Source organism: Alosa alosa, chromosome 1 (assembly GCF_017589495.1).
Source record: "Alosa alosa isolate M-15738 ecotype Scorff River chromosome 1, AALO_Geno_1.1, whole genome shotgun sequence".
In the NCBI taxonomy this organism is placed as follows: Eukaryota; Metazoa; Chordata; class Actinopteri; order Clupeiformes; family Clupeidae; genus Alosa; species Alosa alosa.
In genome coordinates, this window is record NC_063189.1 from 17,975,260 (window position 1) to 18,000,113 (window position 24,854).

General features: G+C 46.0%; 1 protein-coding gene across 9 annotated transcripts in view; it reads left to right on the forward strand.

The window, feature by feature from the left end:
* The window catches only part of inpp4b (inositol polyphosphate-4-phosphatase type II B), a 289,177-nt gene that overhangs the window by 220,658 nt on the left and 43,665 nt on the right, over window positions 1-24,854 (forward strand). For all 9 annotated transcript variants that reach the window (XM_048266182.1, XM_048266276.1, XM_048266110.1 and 6 more), the window contains 4 exons: window positions 952-1,099; window positions 8,657-8,787; window positions 15,890-15,994; window positions 18,998-19,106. In XM_048266182.1, the coding sequence (XP_048122139.1) occupies window positions 952-1,099; window positions 8,657-8,787; window positions 15,890-15,994; window positions 18,998-19,106 (493 nt within the window). The remainder of the gene's footprint in view (window positions 1-951; window positions 1,100-8,656; window positions 8,788-15,889; window positions 15,995-18,997; window positions 19,107-24,854) is intronic.

A 24,854-nucleotide genomic window follows, 5' to 3' on the forward strand; every position in this document is an offset into this window, starting at 1 on the left:
GTGCAGAAGAGATGCTGCCATTTGCTGAGGAGGGCGTTTGTTTTTTTATGCTCATACACACACACATCTCTCACACACCGACACACACTTGAAAAGAGAGGAGTGAGCCAACAGGCATGCCTGTGTTAAAGACGTGAAGTCGCTCATGCTGTCGACTCTCTGGTGGTGCACGCAGCACACAACAGCAGGGTGATCACCTCCATCAAAGCCCACATATCCCCTAGTCTGTGTCTTATTAGTCCACGGCCCTTTCATCTGTCTCACTGTCACATTACCTGCCCCTCCTCTCCCACTCTGCATATGCCCCCCTGCAGAGAGTGCACTGGTGGAGACGGGGGCTTGTGCTGCCAGCCTTGATGTGTCCTGCTCAACAACACCTCCCTCAACCTCCCTCTGGGCCCCTCTCTCCCTCTGCTTCTCTTTGCCCATGACCATGGACTCAGAACTCTCACTGATGATTACCACTATCTCTATGATGGTCTGTCTGTCTGTCTGTTGTCATGTCACACCGCAAGTCTTCTCTTGTTCAATAACCAGCACGTACACATACAAGTACAGTACATGTACATTACAACATGCATACTCACTTTCTGTCACAGTCCACTGTATGGTAATGGTAGGTTATTGATTCTTGTATTTGAGTGTAGTCTTTAATATTTCTGGGTGTTTTTGGCTTTTTGAGTTTTTAACGGACTTTGACAAATCAAGAGGAATCCTGATATACTGCAGAGCTGTAATGTATCACAGAATTACCGGTATATGTATGAATTGCTGCAATCTTGTCCATCAAGGTCTCCTTTTATCACTCAAGATTTCAAGTTTGCTAGTTGAAAGATAAAAGGGATAAGATTTTATGTTCCTAGCAATCACATAACCCCCTTTTTCTCCCTCCCTCCCTCTCTCTCTCTCTCTCTCTCTCTCTCCCACTGTCTTGATCTTTCTGGCCCTCAGTGTTCAAGAACCCGGTGTGCAAGGTGTACCGGTTCCAGACAGTGGACAGTAAGTGGATGCTGGTGCGTGAGCAGATGGCGGAGAGCACGCTGTCCTTCACCATCCCAAAGCAGCTCATTACTCTCCACATCCAGGAGGACTCCAGGAGGTACGGACCGGACGGCTACCCTGATGAGAGAGAGAGAGAGAGAGAGAGAGGAGCGGGGAGAGGAGCAGGGAGAGAGAGAGAGGCCATGAGGCAGACAAAAGCAGATGAGATTAATAGATTTAGGGGTGGTAGACAATAAGGGAGGAATGGGAAGGGAAGAGGAAGGGATGCCTTTTTCTTTGTTCCAAGACAAGAGGGGGTATTTCAAAGACGGAAATAGATGGATATGAGCTATACTTAGCCACAGTTAAATTATTCAGGTCTATTTAACACTTCAAAGGAGTTTTTTTTTCTCTCTCCCTCTTCTTTTTTCTCCCCTCCATACTGCTCTCTCTCTTTCTCTCTCTCTCTCTCTCTCTCTCCGCCATGCTGTTTGCCATCAGCTGAAGGGTCTGGGTGTTAGGGTGTGCCATGCTACAGTGGCCTTTAGGGCTGAAATTAAGAAAATGGGGGGAAATGAGAGAGAGAGAGAGAGAGAGAGAACGGGGTGGAGGAGTGTGGGGAGTATTTGATTCTCTAAGTGCTGCACCCTGGCTAAGTGGACGACATTTGCAAGGAAAAAGAAACATGTAATGTGGGAGATTAGAAAGAGAAACATCAAAAGAGAGACTGTGAATAGAGTCAGTCTCAGCGGGAATCGTTCACTTTGTAGCCAGGGGCGAGAGACGTGACTGGTCCACTTAGATCTGAGTGCTGTGGTCATCTTCTGTAAGCGTATACTCAGTATGAGTCAAGTCAAGTCAAGTCAAGTCAAGTTTATTTATATAGCACATTTCATACACAGAGGTCATTCAATGTGCTTTACATAAACAAAACCAAACAATAATAACAAATAAAAGCATAGAAGGGCAATATAGTCAAAGAATAGTTAAAAGGTAAAGATCATAATAAAAAGAAAACATAAAACACAAGGTAAAATCATTTAAAAATAAAGAATAATTAGTAAGCAAAAACAAAGGCAAAAGTAGTAAAAAAAGTAATAAAAGACAAAGTAGAATAATTATCCAGGCAGATTCAGAATTTGTAACTCGGCACAGTTAGCAGAAAGCATCTGAGAACAGTTTGGTCTTAAGTCTAGATTTAAAACTGGCTACAGTTGGGGCCTTTTAATGTCATCCTAAAGTTGGTTCCACAGCTGAGCAGCATAGCAGCTAAAAGCTGCTTCACCATGTTTAGTTCTAACTGTAGGTTTTACTAGCAGGTTTTTTCACCTGGGACCTGAGAGGGCGAAGGTGTGTACTGCTGAAGCATGTCTGACAAGTATTTAGGTCCTGCTCCATTTACTGATTTATAAACAAGCAATAGTGCTTTAAAGTCAATTCTGTGACTTACTGGAAGCCAGTGCAAGGACTTAAGAATTGGAGTAATGTGGTCAGTTCTTTTTAGTTTTGTTAGAGTCCTAGCTGCTGCATTTTGTATCACCTGAAGCTGTTTAATAGTCTTTTAGGAAGGCCTGTGAACAGTCCATTGCAGTAATCAACCCTGCTGGAGATAAATGCATGAATGAGTTTTCTAAGTCATGTTTTGACATCAGCCCTCTGAGTTTGACAATATTTTTGAGGTGGTAAAAGCTGATTTAGTTATCGCTTTCATGTGGCTGTTGAAATTTAGATCACTGTCAATTAATACACCAAGGTTTTTAACAGTATCCTTTGCCTTCAACCCTTTTGTGTCAAGGAGAGTGGCAACCCTAAGTCTTTCCTCATTTTTACCAAATATAATTACTTCAGTTTTTCTTTGTTAGATAGATTCAAAGAGGACCATAGTCGTTTGGTGATAGAGCTAAGTAAATTTATTGTGTCATCTGCATAGCTATGATATGAAATCAAATTATTTTGAATGATTTGTCCAAGTGGGAGCATATAGAGGTTGAATAATAGTGGCCCCAAGATCGATTTGAGGTACAGTTTCGATGGCAACAAAGAAGCTCTCCTTTCTTGTAGATATGATTTTAGCCAGCTGATAACTATGCCTGTAAATCCAACCCAGTGTTCTAGTCTGTGTAGTAAAATATTGTGATCAACAGTGTCAAATGCTGCACTAAGGTCCAGTAGCACTAGGACTGATGTTTTACCTGAATCTGTGTTGAGGCGTATGTCATTGGAAACTTTAATGAGAGCTGTTTCAGTGAGATGATTTGCCCGAAAACCAGACTGAAAGTAATCAAAATACCCATTTGATGTTAGGAAGGTGGTTAATTGATTAAAGACTACTTTTTCAATAATTTTGCCAATAAAAGGTAGATTGGATATGGGCCTGTAATTGTTTAGCATGGAGGCATCCAGGTTATTCTTCTTGAGAAGTGGCTTTACAACAGCTGTTTTCAGTGACTTAGGAAAAGTGCCAGACAGCAGTGATACATTTACAATTTGAAGGACATCCGCTATGAGGTGAAAAACAGTTTGAAGAAATTGGTAGGCAGAGTGTCTAAGACACATGTGGAAGAGCTGAGATTCTGTACCGTTTTTTCAAGTGTTTCGTAGTCTATCAAGCTGAACTCTGACATCAAGTTTAGTTTCCCTCTGTTTGTTGCTGGAAGTTCAGGTTGTTGAATTTGTAATTGAGCAGATATGTTGAGTCTGATTTAGTCAATCGCTTTCATGTGGCTGTTGAAATTTAGATCACTGTCAATTAATACACCAAGGTTTTAACAGTATCCTTTGCCTTCAACCCTTTTTGTGTCAAGGAGAGTGGCAACCCTAAGTCTTTCCTCATTTTTACCAAATATAATTACTTCAGTTTTTTCTTTGTTAGATAGATTCAAGAGGACCATAGTCGTTTGGTGATAGAGCTAAGTAAATTTGTGTGTCATCTGCATAGCTATGATATGAAATCAAATTATTTTGAATGATTTGTCCAAGGGGGGAGCATATAGAGGTTGAATAATAGTGGCCCCAAGATCGTTTGAGGTACAGTTTCGATGGCAACAAAGAAGCTCCTTTCTTGTAGATATGATTTTAGCCAGCTGATAACTATGCCTGTAAATCCAACCCAGTGTTCTAGTCTGTGTAGTAAAATATTGTGATCAACAGTGTCAAATGCTGCACTAAGGTCCAGTAGCACTAGGACTGATGTTTTACCTGAATCTGTGTTGAGGCTGTATGTCATTGGAAACTTTAATGAGAGCTGTTTCAGTGAGATGATTTGCCCGAAAACCAGACTGAAAGTAATCAAAATACCCATTTGATGTTAGGAAGGTGGTTAATTGATTAAAGACTACTTTTTTCAATAATTTTGCCAATAAAAGGTAGATTGGATATGGGCCTGTAATTGTTTAGCATGGAGGCATCCAGGTTATTCTTCTTGAGAAGTGGCTTTACAACAGCTGTTTTCAGTGACTTAGGAAAAGTGCCAGACAGCAGTGATACATTTACAATTTGAAGGACATCCGCCCGCTATGAGGTGAAAAACAGTTTTGAAGAAATTGGTAGGCAGAGTGTCTAAGACACATGTGGAAGAGCTGAGATTCTGTACCGTTTTTCAAGTGTTTCAGTAGTCTATCAAGCTGAACTCTGACATCAAGTTTAGTTTCCCTCTGTTTGTTGCTGGAAGTTCAGGTTGTTGAATTTGTAATTGAGCAGATATGTTGAGTCTGATTTAGTCAATTCTACCTTTAAAAAGATGAAAACTCATTGCATTTATTAGTTGAGAGAAGTTCAGAAGCTAATTGTGAGGGGGATTTGTTAACTTATCAACAGTTGAAAATAGAATCTGAGAGTTATTTGAACTTCTATTGATAATGTTAGAAAAGAAAGACTGTCTTGCTTTGCATATTTCAGAGTTATATGTGCGGAGCATCTCTTTATGGATTTCAAAGTGGATCTGAAGATTGTATTTACGCCATTTTCTTTCAGTCTTCCTACACTCTCTTTTTAGAAGTTTAACTGCTGGATTTTGCCTCCATGGTGCTTTCTGTTTGTCCTTAACTTTCTTGAATTGTAATGGAGCAATGTCATCCATAATGTTTGCCATTTTTGCATTAAAGTGATCAAATAAGTCTTCAGAGTCTGACAGTTGACTTGACTTTAGTGAAAGTGCTTGCTCAAAGAGAGCACTTGTCTGATCATTTATGATTCTCCTTTTTACCATCATAGCTGTGTTTTGAGTGTGTGGGGACATAGACACATCAAAGAACACGCAGAAATGATCAGAGATGATCAGAGTGCATGTAGTCTGCACGGGTATGCCAAGCAGACCTAGGAACCCTAAATGGCATGGGTGCACTCAGTATAAGTAACAATGTATGTTGTCATATTCACCTCCGTCTCAGCAGATATGATCTGTTAAAGTCTTTCGGTGTGAGTAAAGAACACATTGTTTTGAGTATTTTTGCGCAACACACTGACAAACCCGTGTGTACAACATAATTTGATTCTGCGGTAACGCTTGTCTTGGGGGACGATGTGCGTAGATGTAACAGCTGCCTGTGTGTGTGTGCAGTAGCTTGTCAAGGTCAGAGGCACCGTCTTGTGTGTCCCCAAGGCTCTCAGCCGCTTTGGTCAAAGGTGTCGGTGCAAATGAGCACATGAAAATGAAAATGTCATTAGCTCTCGTCTGATCACCCCACGGCCTGGACAATGCCACTGATTGAAGCCGGACCAAAGACCTTGTGATTAAAGTGTGGGCCCAACCTGCGTTCACCTGGGCTTTTAATGACCGAGTGCACTCAGGCCTGGAGACTGAGAGCTCAGGCATCTGAACAAACTCATGAATTGCAGAATTACATGAATTTCCTGATTGTGCCAGTCATATTTCCACATCAATTCATGAGACCCATCTAAATGTAATGTGCTTGGGAAAAATATTGAATAGAAACTGTTCTATTCACCCTTGCTGTACATATATAATGTAAGACCTTTCTCCTAATGAAGCGTGCCTTGTCTATGGACAGCTCCGTGTGGCTGGTGCAGTCACATGGTGATGTGGAGGAAATGAGGAACGACCGGCTCCTCAACTCTCCCTCATGTGCATATTCTCATCCCTTCTTCTTCCCCAGACTCTTTGGCTTTTCTTCCCACCTGATTTTCTTTCCCCCTCTTTTCCTCTCTCTCCTTCCCTCTGCGTTCCTCTCAGTCAGATGATAAGATTATTATGACCCCCTCCAGCTAGGTTGGAGCAGGCCACGCTTCACTGTTCTGTCTTGGAACAACACCACCTGATTAAAGTGGTAATACTCCCCTCTGGTTGCGGCTGACAGCCATAATTTACGCCGCGACAGCATAATATACCCCACGGCCCTGACACTGCACTGGGGAAAAAATTACAAGTTTCCTTTGAGCCACGCTATTGTCCCTGCTGTCCATGATCAGGGGAGAGAGACAGAGAGAGAGAGAGAGGGAGAGAGAGAGAAACACAGAGAGAGAGAGAGAGAGAGAAGCATCAGGCCAAGAAAAAGCTGACAGCTAGAAGAAAAAGATGAAGGAGAGAGAAAGACAGAGAGGAGAACAATTGGTGGTGTGGATTGTCTGCCCACTCCCTAAGAGCACCTCTGTCTGACATGCTCAAAGCCCCTGTGTCCTGGTGAAGCGTTATCCACCCTGACAGCCGGCAATGACCACCACACCACCCCACCCCACCCCCCAACCCTGCCGCCCTTGTGCATGTGATAAGGACTTGAACCTGTAGCTGCCTTCGCCTCCTGTGAAATCCGTCAACTCAATCACCTCATAGCATTGTCGGCTCCCACAATCTTATTATCTCTCATTCAGCTTTATAAAGAACAAAAATCTTTTTTCTTTTTTCTTTCTAAAGCATCAGGAGCTTCCCTCTCATTTGGAGATCGTAATCGCTCTGTCTTGAAGTATTAATGGTACACATAGAAGCAGAGCCGGAATTTACATGAGAATTAATCATTGTTCTCTATGGAAATTCTCCTCCAATTAAACAGGCGTCTGATCCTCTTATTAATGAGTCACATTAAAGTTGCTCCCTAAGCTGCAATCCTGAGACGCAGCCCACCTGTTCCATACCGATAAGGCCCTCCATTACCTATGTAAATCTAACTTTAGTTCTGCCCCACTGTGCATCCCCCCTGCTAGCGGACCCACAATGCACCTGGCCAGTGTCGCAGCATTCCGACGGTATGGAACTACCCCTGGCATGCTCGGGTGTTATTTTGTTTGTTTGTTTCGTTTGGAAGGCGTCTGACAAATGGACTGGAGGGCAGCCTAATGGTCTCCCGTCTCCTGAACAGTTCACTAGTCGTCTGCTCCTCTCCTGGGCGGGGTTAAAGCAAGTCCAAATTGTTAAAATAACATTCAAGTTAAAATGAAAAAACATCTGGTTCACATTTTGAAAGGGTATAATATTAATATTACAGTTGCAACAAAATTACTATGTCCTAAATGTATTCCGGCCTAACCTGATGCTATGATTGCTATCCTACAGAGTGCTAAGCTATAAACGCAGTAATTAGATCAGGGTTCAGGCTCAGGGCTTCTCAATTTAATCCAGGCCATTCTTTCCTCGCAGACTTGCCCAGAGTCGTTTTGTGTGTGTGTGTGTGTGTGTGTGTGTGTGTGTGTGTGTGTGTGTGTGTGTGTGTGTGTGTGTGTGTGTGTGTGTGTGTGTGTGTGTGTGTGTGTGTGTGTGTGTGCCGTTTAGAGAGACAAACCAGAGTGTTGGTGTGCAACAGTGGCTCCAGCCATCTTGCCGCAGGCTAACATTTCCTCACTAAGATGTTTGAGTCCGCCTCACACTGAACCACACCATTAATGATAGCAGTGTTGTACCACACGGCGCCTGCAGGCTCGAAAGCCCACACAAGAAGATAAAAGACAAACTGGTCATTCACTCGCAAACAAAACAAGAGAGAGAAGTGGGACAAACAATGCGAGTGTAGGAGAGATAACTAAATTGCCTATTACTGTTAATGGAGTCTGGCCGTGTGGGTTTGTATATGTGGAGCTTTTTACGTGTACTGAAGTTGTTCGCTGGCTTTAGGCAAGGATTTGTCCCATTGATTGCTCTGTGCTGACAGCAGGGACTGATTGAGAACAACACTGTCTATCCAGCTCAGGGGCAAACTGAAATTGAAACAGAACTGTGTCACTGGAGGGACAGATGAGCAAATGTTTGGGGCTGAGCTACCAAGTCCAAGTCACTTGGCTTTACAGTCAGGCTGTTTCAAAGAATTTGAACTTGGCCATCAGTGTTGCAAATATCCAGGAAGTAAGCTGTATGCAGGAGTTAACTGACACTGCAATGGCAAGGGTGGCATCTGATACATGGTGCACACCTTGAAAAATGGATGATTATCAGACAAGCTCCGTCCTAAAGGAAGGTCTGCTTGGCATGACAAAGGTGTGAGATTGACAAGCAATTGTTTATTGTCAAGTTTTTTATTAGTTCTAGAAAGTTCTACTTTCTCCATAACCCCCTCCCTCTCTCTCAAGTTCAAACTCAAAAGGTGTTTTATTGGCATGACTGATAGACACTAATGCCAAATGAGTACTACATACAGGACCAGATCATAATAACATTAATAATAGGTACACACATTGCCTGATACACAAAAACATGCACAATATCTCTCTCTATCTCTCTCTGTCCAACTAGGATACAAGAACTGAAGGACCTTGGAGAGCTGTCACCGCACTGGGACAACCTGCGTCGTGAGGTCATCACACGCTATGACCAGGTCATCAGAAGCTACCAGGAGAATCTGGAAGAGCTAGACAAGCTGACAGGTCAGTCAAATGTAATGGAGGCAGACTGAGCTAGCGTGCTAGTTGCCCGTGTAAATCCTCACAGCTCTAACCTTAAGAACGCTTCTAACTGCTGAGTTGGAAGCCTGGGCTTTTAGCTCAGTGGTTAGAGCGTTCGTCTCCCATGCCGGTGTGTGTGTCAAGGTGGCGGGTTCGAGGCCCGTGAGCGGCGAACGAACCAACCTTGTGACACAAACATTGATGTTTCAGATCTCAAACGGTCCTTCTGCGTTTGATCTTTTGAAGTTAAATACTTCAAAACTGATATGAAAAAGTTGCCTTGGGATAGGAGGTATGCAATTACGACGAATTAAGAAGACAGTTTAGAACTCGAAAGGATATTGAGACAGGCATCCACTTCACTGTGTCCTTTTTTTTACTCATCATTTTACAGGAAATGTTCAGAAGTGATACTGGAGCACTTTCAGTAAGATCAAGGAAAGCTAGAATGCTTAACTCAACAGTTCCAAATCCATTACAATAGCTAAGACATTCTGATCACAAGCCAAACAAGGGGATGGGAAACAATTACATGCAATAAGGAACGTCTAACATAGTGTTTTTGTAAGAAACCAATAGCTACCGATAACACTGTTAATGCCTTGTTCTTGTCTGTTCTGCCATTTTTGTTTTAGCACAGGCAGAATGGCGAGCATAAACACATACATAAACAGACAAACACATACATAAACAGACACACACACACACACACACACACACAAAAAGCTCCTTGAGCATACCGGCCCCATAAATCAGCCCACCTACACCCACTACCCCCCCCCCCCCCCCCACACACACACACACACACACACACACACACACACACACACACACACACACTTATTCTCAAAAGCAACCACATAATTAAGCTCACCAAACAAACAAACAACCACAAGACTCAGAAAAAAAGTATTCTGTTTTCCACCGCCCAGAACTCGTTCCCTCCCGTTTCTTTTTTTTTTTTCATTTTGTCAGTCCCTGTAGGGGCGTGCAGCTCTCTCTATTCCCTTCTTGTTTGTGTTGTGGATGCCAGTTGCCTCGCGGATGTCCTTGGTCACCAAACAAAATAGACTCGGTCTTCATCTGTATATCTCTCCGGCTGATTATCTGCGGTATGTGCCTCTGCACAGCTCCTGCGTCTCTTTGGCTTGGCACCAGACAGCGCCTGGGCTCTGTCGAGATATGCCAGGTGAGGGACACGTTGGCGGGAAGGGCTTCAAAACACCTCGCTAACGTCTCTGGACTGTGAATCTGCGGTTGGCTCCAAGTTTGACAGCAGGCAGAGGGGGGAAGCGGAGAAGGGGGGAAAGTGAAACCTCGTCGTTTTTTGATGCCCCGGGTCAAGTAGTAGCAGAAATGATTGGAACGCGCCTGGCTAATTGGTGAATAATTGATGTGGGCCGATTGGATTGTGACTCCTTGTCTGTCTGAGTGTGCGGTGACATGCTCTCTGGAGGGGCCGCGTCGATTGGTTTTGTCGATCGCTCGCCTGCCCCTGACTCTCCCCTCCCCTTGTTGATGACCACTCTCTCTCTCCCTTATTTACAGCACGCTGATTGTCTCCGTCTCTGCATCTCTCAGCTCTTCTCACATCTCATGTGCTTCACGCTCATCTCTCTCTCTCTCTCTCTCTCTCTCTCTCTTAGTCTGTCTCTATCTATCTATCTCTTTTCCTGCTTTTATATATCCTCTCCCTCCTCTTTGCTAGTTTGGTTGTTACTATGGCAACAAAGTTTCTATCTGGATTGCTTTGAGGTGACAAAAGGGGAAGCAGAGTAATCTGATAGCTGAAGTGTTTATGCGCTGTTGCTTCCTCCTGACAAAAATATCAGCTCTCGGTTTGTCGTTTTCCTCTGAGTGTGTGTGTGTAGATGGAATTAGGTGTCATACACACAAACAAACATGGCCAGGCTGCAACAAATTGTCAGCCCCCATGAGTCACACATACATCTTCACACACATGTACAAGAGTTCCAACACACACGTGACAGTTTATTAAAGACCCTCCTCAGTTCCAATAGTCCTCATAGAACAACATTAACATTTGTTTACACAACTCGAATTCGGTTCAGGGCTCTATTGTATACCTTGACTGCGATTTGCATCCAACTCCCCTCACACACACACACAAACACACACACACACACACACACACACACACACACACACACACACACACACACACACACACACACACATACAGAGTTATGGAAAATAAAGTCAGCTCTGAAAAAAATCTGTCAGATTGAATTTTGCGGCTGAGACAGAATCCCGATGGACAGCGGCAGCCGTCTGGCCCTGACGGTGGGGGAAGCTGATCACCTGGGTTGATCGATGGGCTGGACGCAGCTCTGATGAGGTCTCAGCGAGGGCTGTCACAGCGGCCTGTGACGGATGGTGACAGGAGTCGGAGAGAGCGGAGGGGAGGGTGAGCCTCTGGTCCCCTGACTGGGCCAGCTGCTGGGCAGCAACTTCACTGCTGATCTCCTCTGTCACTCTCTCTCCTCCCTCCCTCCCTCCCTCTCTCTCTGTCACTCCCTCTCTCCCTCCCTCCCTCTCTCTCTCTCTCTCTCCCTCCCTCTCTCTCCCACTCCCTCTCTCTCTGTCCCTCTCTCTCACTCTCTCTCCCTCCCTCCCTCCCTCTCTCACTCTCTCTCCCTCCCCCTCTCTCTCTTCCTCCCTCTTTCTCTGTCCCTCTCTCTCACACTCCCCTCCCCCCCCCCTCTCTCTCTCTGAGTTGCTCAGATTATCTTTGTGTGATTTTGTGGCATTAGTTGTGAGGTATTATCCTCTGTCCCTCCGCTGTTTCTCCCTCCATCTGTCTGTCTCCTCCTCTCCATCCACCTCTCTCCATCTCTGTCATGTCCCCTTCATGGCACGGCCTTCTGAAAACATATGCTCTACTCCGACCATCTCGTCTTCAGCGGCCTGTTTCTCAGACCCTTTCCCTGCCTCTCAATGCCCCATCTCTGGGACTGTCTTCCTTTCTTTTTATTTTTCTCTTTTCTTCTTTTTCTTTTCTCTCTCTCTCTCTCGCTCCTATGCGATGTTAGCCCCTTTCCTCAGACGGCGCCTCTGGTGAGACTCGCCACTAATCCCCAGAAGCCCTGCGTCTGCAGCCCATTAATAATGGATGCCACTGTTATTACAGATGACGCTAGAAGGAACACAGCTGTGTGGGCTGGGCACCTCCTGATGCTGGGTTTTGGTGTTGTGTGTGCTCACCACTCAACACATGCATGCACACACACACACACACACACACACACACATACACACACACACACACACACACGCACGCACACGCGCACACACACACAAACACAATCCATCTCTGGTGCTGGTGATTCAGAAATTCAGATTGATATTTCTGCTGGATTTGTTCTATAATCACACAGGACTGACCTGTATGCACATTCGTACAGATGCCCCTTAATGACGGCCTCTTTCAATCCTCTCTCTCTCTCTCTCTCTCTCTCTCTCTCTCTGCCTCTCTCTCTTGTGCCCCTCCACGTTCATGAATTAATCAGCGCCACTCTCGCTGTTCTCTGGCCAGTGGAATTAGAGTCTCCTAATCCTTTTAGCGTAGCGTGAGTCTCTCGGCCCGCCGTTCGCTTCACCTTGCATCCGCCTCGGCTCTGCGGTCCCAGCCACGCCGCGCGCTCAGGAGCAGGGAGTTTGAATCAGGGACCCGCCGAGTTATCTGCCCGGGACTCGCGGGCAGCCAGGATAAGTCCTTGGACCTGCAGTCCAGGAGCTTTTGATAAGTCTCCCCCATCCATCCGGCCATGTGTTAAATTATGCTAAAAGATCTGAGCGGCTGAACCTTCGACCGGTGATCAATAGCGGTGCGCGTGTCTGTCCCTGAGGTGTGGCCCTGCCTAGCGCCAGCTAGCCTCCGCGGGGCTCATTAAAGTTCACGCTCCCACCCTTTCTCTCTTTTCTCCACTCTCCTTCACTGGACACCATCACTACACCCGCACACACACACACACATTACACACATACATCTGCACTCGCATTCACAGAAGGAAAATAAATATGGAGGAGTGAGCAGAAGATCTGTCCAAGTACTGCTGACTGCACAGCGTGCGGGAGCTTCTAATAGAAATGTAAAACCCTGTCAGTGGGAGTCCCCCCGTGATACCCCCTCACCTCCTCTCACACGCAGAGCCCACTGAAGTGGAATCATGTCCACTGGAGATGACCCATCCACAGGAGGCAGGGGGGCTGGGTGGGTGCCTTCCATGAGTGGTTGCTTTTAAAAATCCCAGGTCTCAGGGCGCACAGCTCACCCGCCTCCCCGTGTGTGGTGTGTGTGTGCCTCCGAGAGCTGGCCCTCTCATGCCTGGCCTGCCCTCTGGCCATCTGACCACCTCCTGCTGACCCCACACTCGTCCACCACACTACTCATCCACCACGCCCGCAACCCCCCCCCCGCCTCCGCTGGCCGGCCTCTCCGCTGCCCATCCGCTCCTCTGATGATCACAGACAGGCCACAGCGCTCTGGAGCTGGGCTCTCTCTCCACCTGGAGCTCAGCGCACGCATGCTAGTGAGCTGCACCAGGGACAGACTTGGCCCTGAGTCTGCTGTGGGTCTGATATGATTACACAGACTCGCTCACATGAATAAGGGGGGGATCAGCGACGGGGCTGGTCTCGACAGAGAAGAACCCCCTCGGTGAGGTTGTTTTTAGAACTGGGAGGAAAGCTTTATTTATAGAACTAAGTGCATTTGCACTGTGCTTGCCAGGCAGGTGAATGTGATGATAGTACCTAGCCGACTGTTTTTATGTGCTAGAGAGAGACTTCCTTCTGTCAATGCAGGGTCTACTCCCTCTAAAAGTGCAGTGGTGAATGCTCCACAGAGATCCGCTCGGTCAAAGGTTTTTAGACAATGTCTGTATCTTTCTCTGCTAACAATAGAGCTTAGACAAACCTTAGGCAGGCAGACACAGAGAAGAGAGAGGAAGAAAAGATATTGTTTCTGTGGTGAGCCAAGTGTGTGGGTGGCACTTCAGACACCATCTTAGCAGCTGGGGGTCACATCCCCACCCCACCACCACACACACACACACACACACACACACACACACACACACATGCACCCTGCCCCATACACAGACACACACCTGGGCAAACAGATGGGGGATCTGATGGGGGCTAATGCGTGTGCCACGCCCCGGCAGCCTGGCATCATTAGCCTGAGTCCCAGGTGGCCCCACAGACTGACAGGCAGGGAGCCCCCGTCCCTCACCACTCCGAGGCGCCCAGGGCTGGTGTGTTAGAACGAGAGGAGCAGTGGCACTGTTGGCATGTTACTCACAGATGGTAGTAATATGGCGTGGCACCGTTCAACAAAACATGGCATCTTAAGTGCTCAAAGTGGCAGGTAAGCAGGTCAACAGAGAGCCGTGGTTAAAATGGCATGCTGTCCTATTGCACAGTGGCGGCTATCTCAGCATAGCAGTGTCATTTCATGTGGTTGACAGGGTGGTTCCTTTACTGTTCCAGCCAGGTGCTGCTGCTAAACAGGAACGTCAGATGAAGAGAAGCATCAGAGACGGTGTCCATTGTGCTCTTCATTGTGCTGAAGAGACAAAATGTGAACTTGTAGATGTGGAAAATCAAATTTAAATTTAAAGCATCTCAAATCTCTCTGGGAAGGCTGTTTAGCTGTGTGTGTGTGTGTGTGTGTGTGTGTGTGTGTGTGTAGAGTGGCAGGTAATCAGTCATATTAAAATTATTACTCTTCAGGGGTTTGAAGAGATGTGATGTCTCAGCACATGTAGATTGTACAGAGGCCGTAGAGAGCTGTGGGCCCCATGCAGGTACATGTACCCCTCCTCTCAGCTCTGACACTGAGGACTGATACGTACAGCACAGAGGTGTCAGTTATGATACAGACTGCAAAAAGGAATGGGGAAAAATACCCCTCATCATTGTCCGCTTCTGGGTTGACTTGGTTTGTTTAATGTTGCTGTATATATGTACATATATTTATTTATCAAGTGTCTGCCAGTTTGAACATTCTTCTCATTTAAATACCCCCCTTTCTCTCTACGCCACCTCCATCAACACAGCCTCCTACCATGGCCCAGCACACCAGTCAGCTGCCTGTCAGATCTGGGGGATTATGGGCGTGTTCTCCTAGAAGGTTTAGTGTCAATTCAAGCCAGTTTTTTTTTTTCAGCCCTATTAGCATACGTCAGATATCAGCTGGAACTGGAAGTATAGGACTCTAGATGCAAACCATGATTTCCAGCCCAACTGTAAGCCACAAAGACTTGGATTTAACTTCCTGGGCCTTTTAATTGGATGTTTTGTATGAAGCAGGCACTGTGAACGCCACTAATAAATAAATAAATAAAAAATTTAATTGTAGATTAAACCTCATGCTGAACGGCTTATAACACAAATGAACAGATCTTTATGCAGGCTTATTGGAAATCATATTCATTGGACTTGATCAGTGAACATTGAACAGTGTCCACAACCATTAAGGGTATTATATTACTGTTTCATACACAAAGAGTATATCAGGTCAAATTGGCAACATAGACACTCTCGGGTTTCATCAATGTTTATTTTTGAGAGTAGGAGCGTGATGTCAGTAATGAGCCCCACCATGGCTCTGAGCGCTGAAGTGGCTGTGCTCACTTTTAAAGCCTTTGTTAAAGCCCGAGTTTGTTTTGTTTGCTCTTTTGATGTTTCATTTAAATGCTTTGTAAATTTAATGAGGTTGTCTTGGCGGCGCAGAAAACTGCTAATGGCATCTGTGGGATACGCAGTGGATCAGTGACTCCTTCTCAGCCTACTGAGCTGTCTGGCGGTCCACCCAAACACCAGACACATTCCCTAACCATTTTAGCAGCTCACCACCAACTTCAGTCTATGCCTGGCTGTTGTGTGTTTTAAAATACTCAGATGGTTAAGGGCTCAATCCCACACTGTGCTTGCACTGAAGACCTGTCACCACTAGTTATGAATGCTTGTGTGGGTTGTGTGTCAGTAGTGAATATACTGTACATAAAGCATTACTAACATAATTTAACTGGCTACCTTTTCTCTTATCTGTGTTTAGGACCCTCGTTTAAACCCAGCTGCAGCAAAGCGCAGAAGTATCTGGAGTTCATTCCAATCAACCTGCACACACAGAGGATGAGGGTCACCTGCCCCAGGAAAACAGGTATGCCACCCCTACCTGACCAACTCTGACCTTCTGTGACCTCCTCCCCTCTCTGTCACACACACACACACACACACACACACACACACAGAGACTGACTCCAGAGTAAAAGTTACATATCTCCTCTCCTCTTTATGAGACACTAAGAGAGAACAGTAAGAGAAAGAGGGCCCAGGAGAGAGACAGAAAAAGAAAGTACATGAGAGAATCCAATGGAGGTAGAAGAACATGACACACACTGAGCTTAGTACAAGAGGAGAGAGAGGCAAAGAGCATGTTAGACAGAGGGATGGAGGAAGGGAAGGAGGCGAAATGAGAAGAAAAGTGTCTTGCTGTCTTTCTGGAGAGTCTTCTGGGTACTGCCCTCTCACGCTTCGCTTCCTGCCTTGTCAAGATGGCGTCAGGCGGCACAGTTAACGTGAGAGGGGTCACGGGGGGTGGTTGGGGCTGGACACTGGCTGCTGCTGGCTGGACTTTAATGCAGGCAGACAGGAAGGCGACTCACTAATTAGGACCCCACACATCTTCTGAACAAAATTCACATGGGATGGCAACTACTTCAGCAGATTCCACATGCAGACACACGCACTCACACACACGGCCACAGACATACACACTCTCTACCTTCCTTCATAAAAGCCTGCTAGTGCATGTGCCCAGTCCATTGCTGTCACTGTGCATTATCTTCAATCAGCTGAAACTTGGCACCTTGCATAGATGGTGAGCAGTGCACACACACACACACACACACACACACACACACACACACACACACACACACACACACAGTCATGAAAACGAATGCTTATGTAAACTCACAGTGGACATCGTGTATACCCTGTAAACAAAAACTGAACATTAAGTCAGACTGTATGCTACCTACATTCAAATGAGACAAGGGACATGACAAATGACAAATGTCACAAAAATGAAGAAAAATAATTTGAACAGAAAGCTGTTTGGGTGAACACAAATGCCTGAGCTGGCTTTTGTCCATGCCTGTGCCCCTAGAAAAATACCTGTCTTGCCGTCTGAAAGAATACCTGTAGCACAAATGAAGCTCAAAGTCAGTGTGTGTCTGTGTGTGTGTGGCATTCTCTCCAGTCATTGTTCATTAGTCTCAATAGTCACAGTGACTGCACTGTATTGGACTATGAGAAGCATCCTTCAGCGTCTTGCCTTGATTGCCAGCGTGTGCGGAGCCACATTGTCTTCTGATCTCCACACTCCTCGTGTGGCTGCCCTGCTCTGATCTCTCACTAGAGCCCTTTATCTCTGAGGCCATGCATACTGCACGCATGGAAATGCAGTGCTATAGAAATGCATAGCGTGCTTTGCCCCATTTCTCTCCAAAATGAAAAGGAAAACCTTGGACAACTTGTTTTTTGTCTCCTGCCGGCTGCTTCTGGTCTCTGCGGTGGGGAGGGGGGGGGATTGTGGAAAGGATGGGAGCTTTCTTTGCATATTGATCACAAGGATGAACTTCAGAGTGAATAAAAGTCAGCCTTTCAGAATTTCACAAATGTGATGGAGCGACTCACAAGAGTACAACCTGCGTTGCAGTGAAAAGCCCAGGAGCACTTCAGACATCCATTCAAACAGCAGTTTCATTTTCTCTCTCTCTCTCTCTCTCTCTCTCTCTCTTCCTCTCTCTTTCTTTATCTCTCTCTCTCTATTTTTTTTCTCTCTCTCTCTCTCTTCCCGCATCGCCCTTTCTGTTAAACTGACAATGGGTTAAGTATGAATCAGTCACTCTCATCTGGACTCGACAGCAATCAATTCCTCTCCTGCCGCGAGGTCCTGTTGTGCTGGAGGACAGCGTGCATGGCGGGAAGTGTGTGTGTGTGTGGGGGGGGTTGCCATGGTCAGTTGGAATAATGGGGCCAGAGTGATGGAGAGAGGCAGAGACAGAAATCAGAGGGTCAGATCTGGGCTTAAATTGGGCTGCGCGTGAGCGATGTCTGGAGTAGTTACAGTGGGCCAAGGCCAGCGTGGAGCCAATTAGAGTGTGTGTGGGAGAGTGGGGGGAGAGCCCCAGATGAGGTGGAGGTGTGAGGGTGGATTAAAGAGATTACAGATCCCCATCATCATTACAGAAAACAGAGAGGCTAAGGAAGCCCAACGGGGAGATACAGAAAGGAGCATTTGAGACATTGTAAAGAAATCCAAGCATCATTAAGCCAACTCCTGGTCATGGTGGTTGGGGGACTAGAATCCTGTGGACATCACCGACATAACACTTGTCACCTTGGCAACCTGACCACCCCGTCCACACACTAGAGACTCTTCTACATGTCATTATAAATAAGAATAGTCATTACTTGCTGTCAGGAAAATCACCAAGTGGTGCCCCCCTGTGGCGAAGCATGTGAAGAGCAACTCATTATAGGACTCTCCACTGACCAGGCTCTATCTAACTGCTCCATGCTCCTGCCACTGCAGTCTCTCACTGATGCCCAGTCTACATGTCCACCGCAAGTGTCACATGATGACCAGCGCTCATCGCTCACCTTGTCAAGCTCATGTAGCCCAGGGGTCACTGCAGAGCTGCGAAGCACACAGCAGCTGGGTGGGTTTGAGTGTCTTGCAACCCTAGACTAGGACTGATTTCTGTGTAATAACACCAGGAGAGACTACACATGGCGCTAAACTGTACAGCTACATCTACACTGAACTGAATTTACATGATGGAAGAGCAGCCAAAATAACGCTAGAGTTTAGGAGGAGTAGAGGGCGAACACCAGTTATTTATTCTGAAATTGTAAGTAAACACAATAGCCTAGACACAGCATGGCAGAGTTATGGTGTTAATGTTAGTGCTTGTGATCGAGTTTGGAAGACGTGAGGATGGGGTTGTGTTTGAGTTGTCTTGGCAAGGTCTTTTCCTTGTTAGCTATTCCTGCTGACCATAGCGGCTGGACACTGGGATTTGGAGTTCTGTAGTGTGTGTAGCTGAGGTGTCGGGACGCTCCGCTTGACTGTCCATCTCTGTGTCCTCCACAGATGCCTTCTATGACATCATCACAGTGGGCGCTCCGGCGGCACACTTCCAGGGCTTCAAGAGCGGCGGCCTGCAGAGGCTACTGGGCCGTTACGAGAACGAGAAGAAGAGGTGAGAACATGCACACGCACGCACGCACACACACACACACACACACACACACAGACAGATATTCACACACACGCACAAACCGACACAGATATTCACAGAAACACTGAAAACACACTGAAAATGGGTGTGTTGGCTGTCTTAGAGTGTGGGGGCTCACTGATACAGACACACACACACATACACACACAGGCTCAGGGCAAGGTGTTGCAGCACACAGCAGCTTTAGAAGACGTGCCAAGAGATGAAGGAATGGGAACACACATGCGCACACACTTAAAAAATTAGACATCAGGAGGAAGTAAAAAGGAACGACACACACACACACACACACACACACACACACACACACACACACACACACACACACACACACACACAGGGATCATCTCACACAAGACGTATTGTGGATGACCTCAGCGAGTCACCCTTTAAAAGCTGAGGCTGGCACCGATTCCCCCAGCGTGTCCTTGTCAGGCAGGAAGTACATGAAAAGGCAATCCTGAGAGCAGGGGCATGCGCTCAATTATCCTGCCCAGCCACCGAGGCCCCGGCCTGGGCACTGATCAACAGCCCACCTGGGACCCTCCACCCTTTACCTACCCTTGGAACATGCTTATCTTCCACCTCCTCCATCTTACCCCCACCTCCTCATCCTCCACCTCCTCCATCTCCCCCCCACCTCCTCCATCTCCCCCCACCTCCTCCTCATCCTCCTCTCTCCCCACTGAGCCCCATCCCAGCACATTTCATTGTGCTAGTCTCCACCTGACAAGGTATACAAATCTGTGTGTGTGTGTGTGTGTGTGAGAGAGAGAGAGAGAGAGAGAGAGAGAGAGAGAGAGAGAGAGAGATAGAGAGAGAAATTGTGTGAGTACAGTGCCACACTTACATAGGAATAGAATCACTTCCAGGCTCGGACTGGTAATCTGTGCAACCGGTGGGCTGGTCCACATGTGGGCCGGTGACCTCCGGGATTTGTTTTTTCTAAGTTATTTAGCCTATTTGCGGCCCGTCATGTAGACCTAGGCTTAGCCTATAAATGCAGTTGCATCCATTTGGATTGGGGGGTGACAGGTCAATCATTTTGGCCTCTTCATGACAGGTTCAGTGTGTGTTACGATCGCGCCCCCCTGTCCCACCCCTCAAGTGGATTTGTCCAAGCAGCCGCTTGGTTTGTGTGGAAATATAGCCTACGAGTCCATGCATGGTAGCCTAGGCTAAATAAGTGCCCTCCGCTGGCTGGTGTTCACATCATCGCAGTTTAACAGTAAACAGCAATCAGAGGTGTCTAATTTTATTCCATAAATATATTGTTTTTATAGACGTAAGTTGCACGCGCTACGAAGAGCTTCCATTTACTGCACCATTTACTGTAGGCTACTGTAGTGCGGTTTGTCTGTCAACATAAAAAAAACTCGGGGTACCTACAATTTTCGCACAACTTGGTGGAAAAGCCTATTCATGTTTGGACTTAAAAGGAACTTCAAAGTATTTCCCATATAGCAGCCTTTTAGCTCACAACGACAGTGAAAGTGTAACTTGGAAAGTGGAAGTCTCTCCACCGAGTGTTACATTAGATGCACAATCAATCACGAGTCGATGCACGTAAAAAGTATGAACTGGTAGATTAGTAACAAAGGTAGCCTAATTTTGCAAAATGTGATGACACACAAACTTGGGCAAAACGTTTAGTATACACTTGTGGTGATAGCCTACAGTTAATGTGAATCTCTGACTAAAACCAATGTAGAAGATTTGTGCCAAATAGGCCTAACTGTGGTTGTGTTTCTACAACATGTTGGCACAAATCATAATTATAACTAACTGGGAACAGGCAGATTACATCTTTATAGTTGGCCATATAATGACATACTTAGGTTAATACTGTATTTCACCAGTTAGGGCACAAAAATGGCAAGTAGCTGCACTGTGTAGCCTATCTTGACATGTCTTCAAGTTTTGGGTTACAATATACAGGTAGTGGGCTCTCTGTTGATTTTAATGAGTAGGCCTAAGCCTAAAGTTACAGCATTTATATCACAATTGACCAGACTTTGACCTTTTGTCTTCTTTTAACAAAATTCTGGCTATGATTGTTCCTTGTATTGCATCGTGAGCCATCACTGCACCTATTGCATTCTACTGTTGTTAGCCTTAAGCCTAGCTCAGTCGTTATGTTGTACCACATCACCCTCCATTAGAAGTGCAATGAGCTGCATTGAGCATAATAAACTGCATTTAGAATTCCAAATCCATATTTCCAGATATTTTGGTAAAAGTAACTTAAAGGTAATACAATAGTAGTGTAATGCCTTACAATTCAGAGACAGTAATATTATAATGTAATGAATTACTTTGAAATGACAGTAATAAGTAATACATAATATATTAAGATTTTGAAGTAACTTGCCCAACACTGATTAAACCACATGTCACTGCTTGACTAAAGGAAAAATATAGGCTACTGAACATGCATGGAGATCGTCATAGTTGACAGAAATTACGATACTGATTATATAATAACCTATAGGTCCAAATGTAAATGTTTGGGTTCAGTTTATGAAGTGTTGCTACAGCATGATACTGTGTGTTTGTTATTTATGGGGTATGGGGGGGAATCAGGGGGGGGGGAGGGGGTGGGGGGGTCATCGGTCCAGTAGTGGGCCGGTCCAGGAGAAAATTGCCAGGGCCGAATTTTGTTCCCAGTCCGACCCTGATCACTTCCATGAATAGAATATTCCATAGGACCCCAATCTCATGTGCTTCATTGTGTGTGTGTGTGTGGGTGTGTGTGTGTGTTTCTGTGTGTTTGTGTGTGTTTTCATATACTGTACCCGTGTTTTCAGTCCGCCTAAAGAACCTTTATACTTCTGTATCTGCAGTGATTCAGTTCAGCCTTTGATTCAATTACAGCCTCCTGTTTTCTCACCCTATTTTTGCTTTTTTTCTCTCTCTCTCTCTCTCCCCCTGTCTCTTTGATGGTTCAGCCATGTTTAATTAGAGATCCTGTGTCTGTCGGTTGGGGACAGAAAGTCTAAGTCAGCAGCAGGAGTCTTGAGGAGGATCTGAGGTGGACTGTGTTGACGGCCTTATTTTTCTCCCAGGCCCCTTCCCTCTCTAATAAGCTGTGTGCAGTCATACAGTCGGCCTCTCTACTCCGTGATGTCCTGTTGCCCTTTGATGTAAAGTTAGTGGCAAAATGGCACTACTCTCGTGAGTGACTGTTTATAGTCCTGTTTGCCTGGGAACAGAGACTCGTTGTTTTAAGTCTTTTAACTGGTGCTAGACTGTGTGTTGCTGTACCCTGAGTGAAAGTGGCCCATAGTCCCCTGCCTGTCCAGGCTGCCTTTATGGTAATCCCCTTCCCAGGAAGTTGTGTTTTTAATGTGGATGAGGTAGAAGTATGCTGGCTCTGTCAGTATGTTGAGTTGTGTTAACCTGTTGGCTCATTCATATCCTTGAGAGCTCTACAGTGGCTCTCTTCATGAAGTGTTCTTCAAAGATTTGCAGAAGATTGCAAACAAGCCATAGAACTTTAAAATACTATTTGCTGTGAAGATCTACTGTATACAAACTTTCAAAAGTTCCACTTTCAGTGTGTTCATCCATCGGTGTAGACTTGTGGACTTGGTGTGGACTTGGTGACGGTGTTGGGGTGTTTGCATTGTAGATAGGGGACTGCATTTTCCATCCCATGGTGCTTTTGCTCATTAAAAAGATCCAATTAGCCAAACAGGAGCTGGGAATGGCTGTGGACGGGAAGAGTTGTGCAGCGGCACACAAGCTTTTTCATGCCCAAGTGCTCCTCCACGGGGCAGCGCGGCGCGGGGACGGACAGCCTCTCCCCAGCGAGCCCACACGATAAACACAGACAGCATATTTTCATAGAGTTCACTGGAGTGAAATCAGTTTCTTGGAGAGAGAGAGAGAGAAGAGAAAGAGAGAGAGAGAAGAGAGAAAGAGAGAGAGAGAGAAGAGAGAAAGAGAGATTGCATTGTGGACTAATCCGCAACTGAGATAGAGCACTTCCTCTTTTGTTTTATGTTTGACTTGGCTAATGACTCTCAGTAGCTTACATTTTTCCAATTTTCTGCCTCACTAGGCAAGTAAGCCTCGGCAAAGCCCAGTGACGCCTGACCCCAGGTCAAGTGGCTTGTCAGTCATCCACCAAAGTGTAACAAATATCGTGTGACATAACAAGTGACCACACAGGGCCATGGATGGCCGAGATGGCAGGTTTGGAACATCTTTGGACTGACCTGTATTTGTATGTATTGGTTGCTGGTAATGTGGTTTACCACTGTAAAGCGTTACTGTAAGCGTTGATATAAAAAGATTCATCTATTAAGCACAGAACATACAGACTGGTCTTGAATTTAAACCCCTGTATCTCTTCACTTCACACACACACACACACACACACACACACACACACACGCACACACACACACACACACACACACACACACACAATCCACATGAAACACATGAGATCTCTTGACCTCTCCTGACAGGCGTCCTTTTCTAAAAAGCCATTGAAAAAAAAAAAAAAAGAGCAGTCGGCTAGATTTGAAACTCTGCCATTCAAAGCAGTATTGATTCATCAAAGGGAGAGGAGCCGAGACAAAGCGGAGGAGAGACAGAAGTGCAGTGCTGGAGGAAAGAAAGGGCCGCTGGAAGAGAAATGGAAGAACAGAAAGAAGAGGTGTCGCCACAAGCCCAATAAAGGAGCCATCCATCTTTGTTCCCATTACATTGTGCAGGTCGGAAGGGTGGAGGTGGAGGGCCAGGCATGGGTGGTGGTGGTTGTGGGTGGAGGTGGGGCTGATCTCATCACTGATGCATTATAGGTGATGTGCCATGGGTCACTCGCTCGCTGCTGTCCGCCAGGTACTGTTGCCATCGCCAACGCAGCCAATGGGCCGGTCGACTCAGTAGGACCAATCAATACGTCAATACACACACACACACACACACACACACACACACACACACACACACACACACACACACACACACACACTCTCAGCCTTGAACCTGGCCAGTTATCATTAATACATGCATCTCTTTCTGGAAAGGAGGCTTTATATCCTTTTAATTGTCCCCGGCAGGCATGGCTGAAGAGAGGATCCCTCTTTTAAAAGCCCCTAGAGTGTACAGTCAGATGAATGTGTGTGTGTGTGTGTGTATCTAGGTATGTGCATCTGTCAGTTCAGGAATGTTGATGTGCCGTTAGAGGCTGTTTTATGAGAACTAAAACAGGCACAGCTCGACAACACTTGGTATAATGCACCTGTTATGTGGTCAACAGTGTGTGTGTGTTTGTGTGCATTATTAGTGTATAGTCTCATATAAATTGTAGGCACAGCTGCTCACCCCTAGGAACATGCCCCCAATCTATGGTGTGTGTGTGTGTGTGTGTGTGTGTGTGTGTGTGTGTGTGTGTGTGTGTGTGTGAGTGTGTGTGTGTGTGTTCTTTTTATGTGAATAAAGAGCATCAACAGACACAGCTGGTCACCGAATATATATTGCCCCTGTTTACAAGGTCAAGAGTGTCTGAGTGTGTGTGTGTGCGTGCTGTGTCCGTGCCAAGTTAGCTTCAGTCGACACAGGTGGTCACACCAATTACGCTGCCCTTATTGATGAGCTCAGCTATGGGTATGGGAGCACTGCCCTGAAGGACATGCATGGTCACACACCCATGCAAAATAAGTTCTTGCTTGATAAGGTAGGGGGTCATGTAAACTA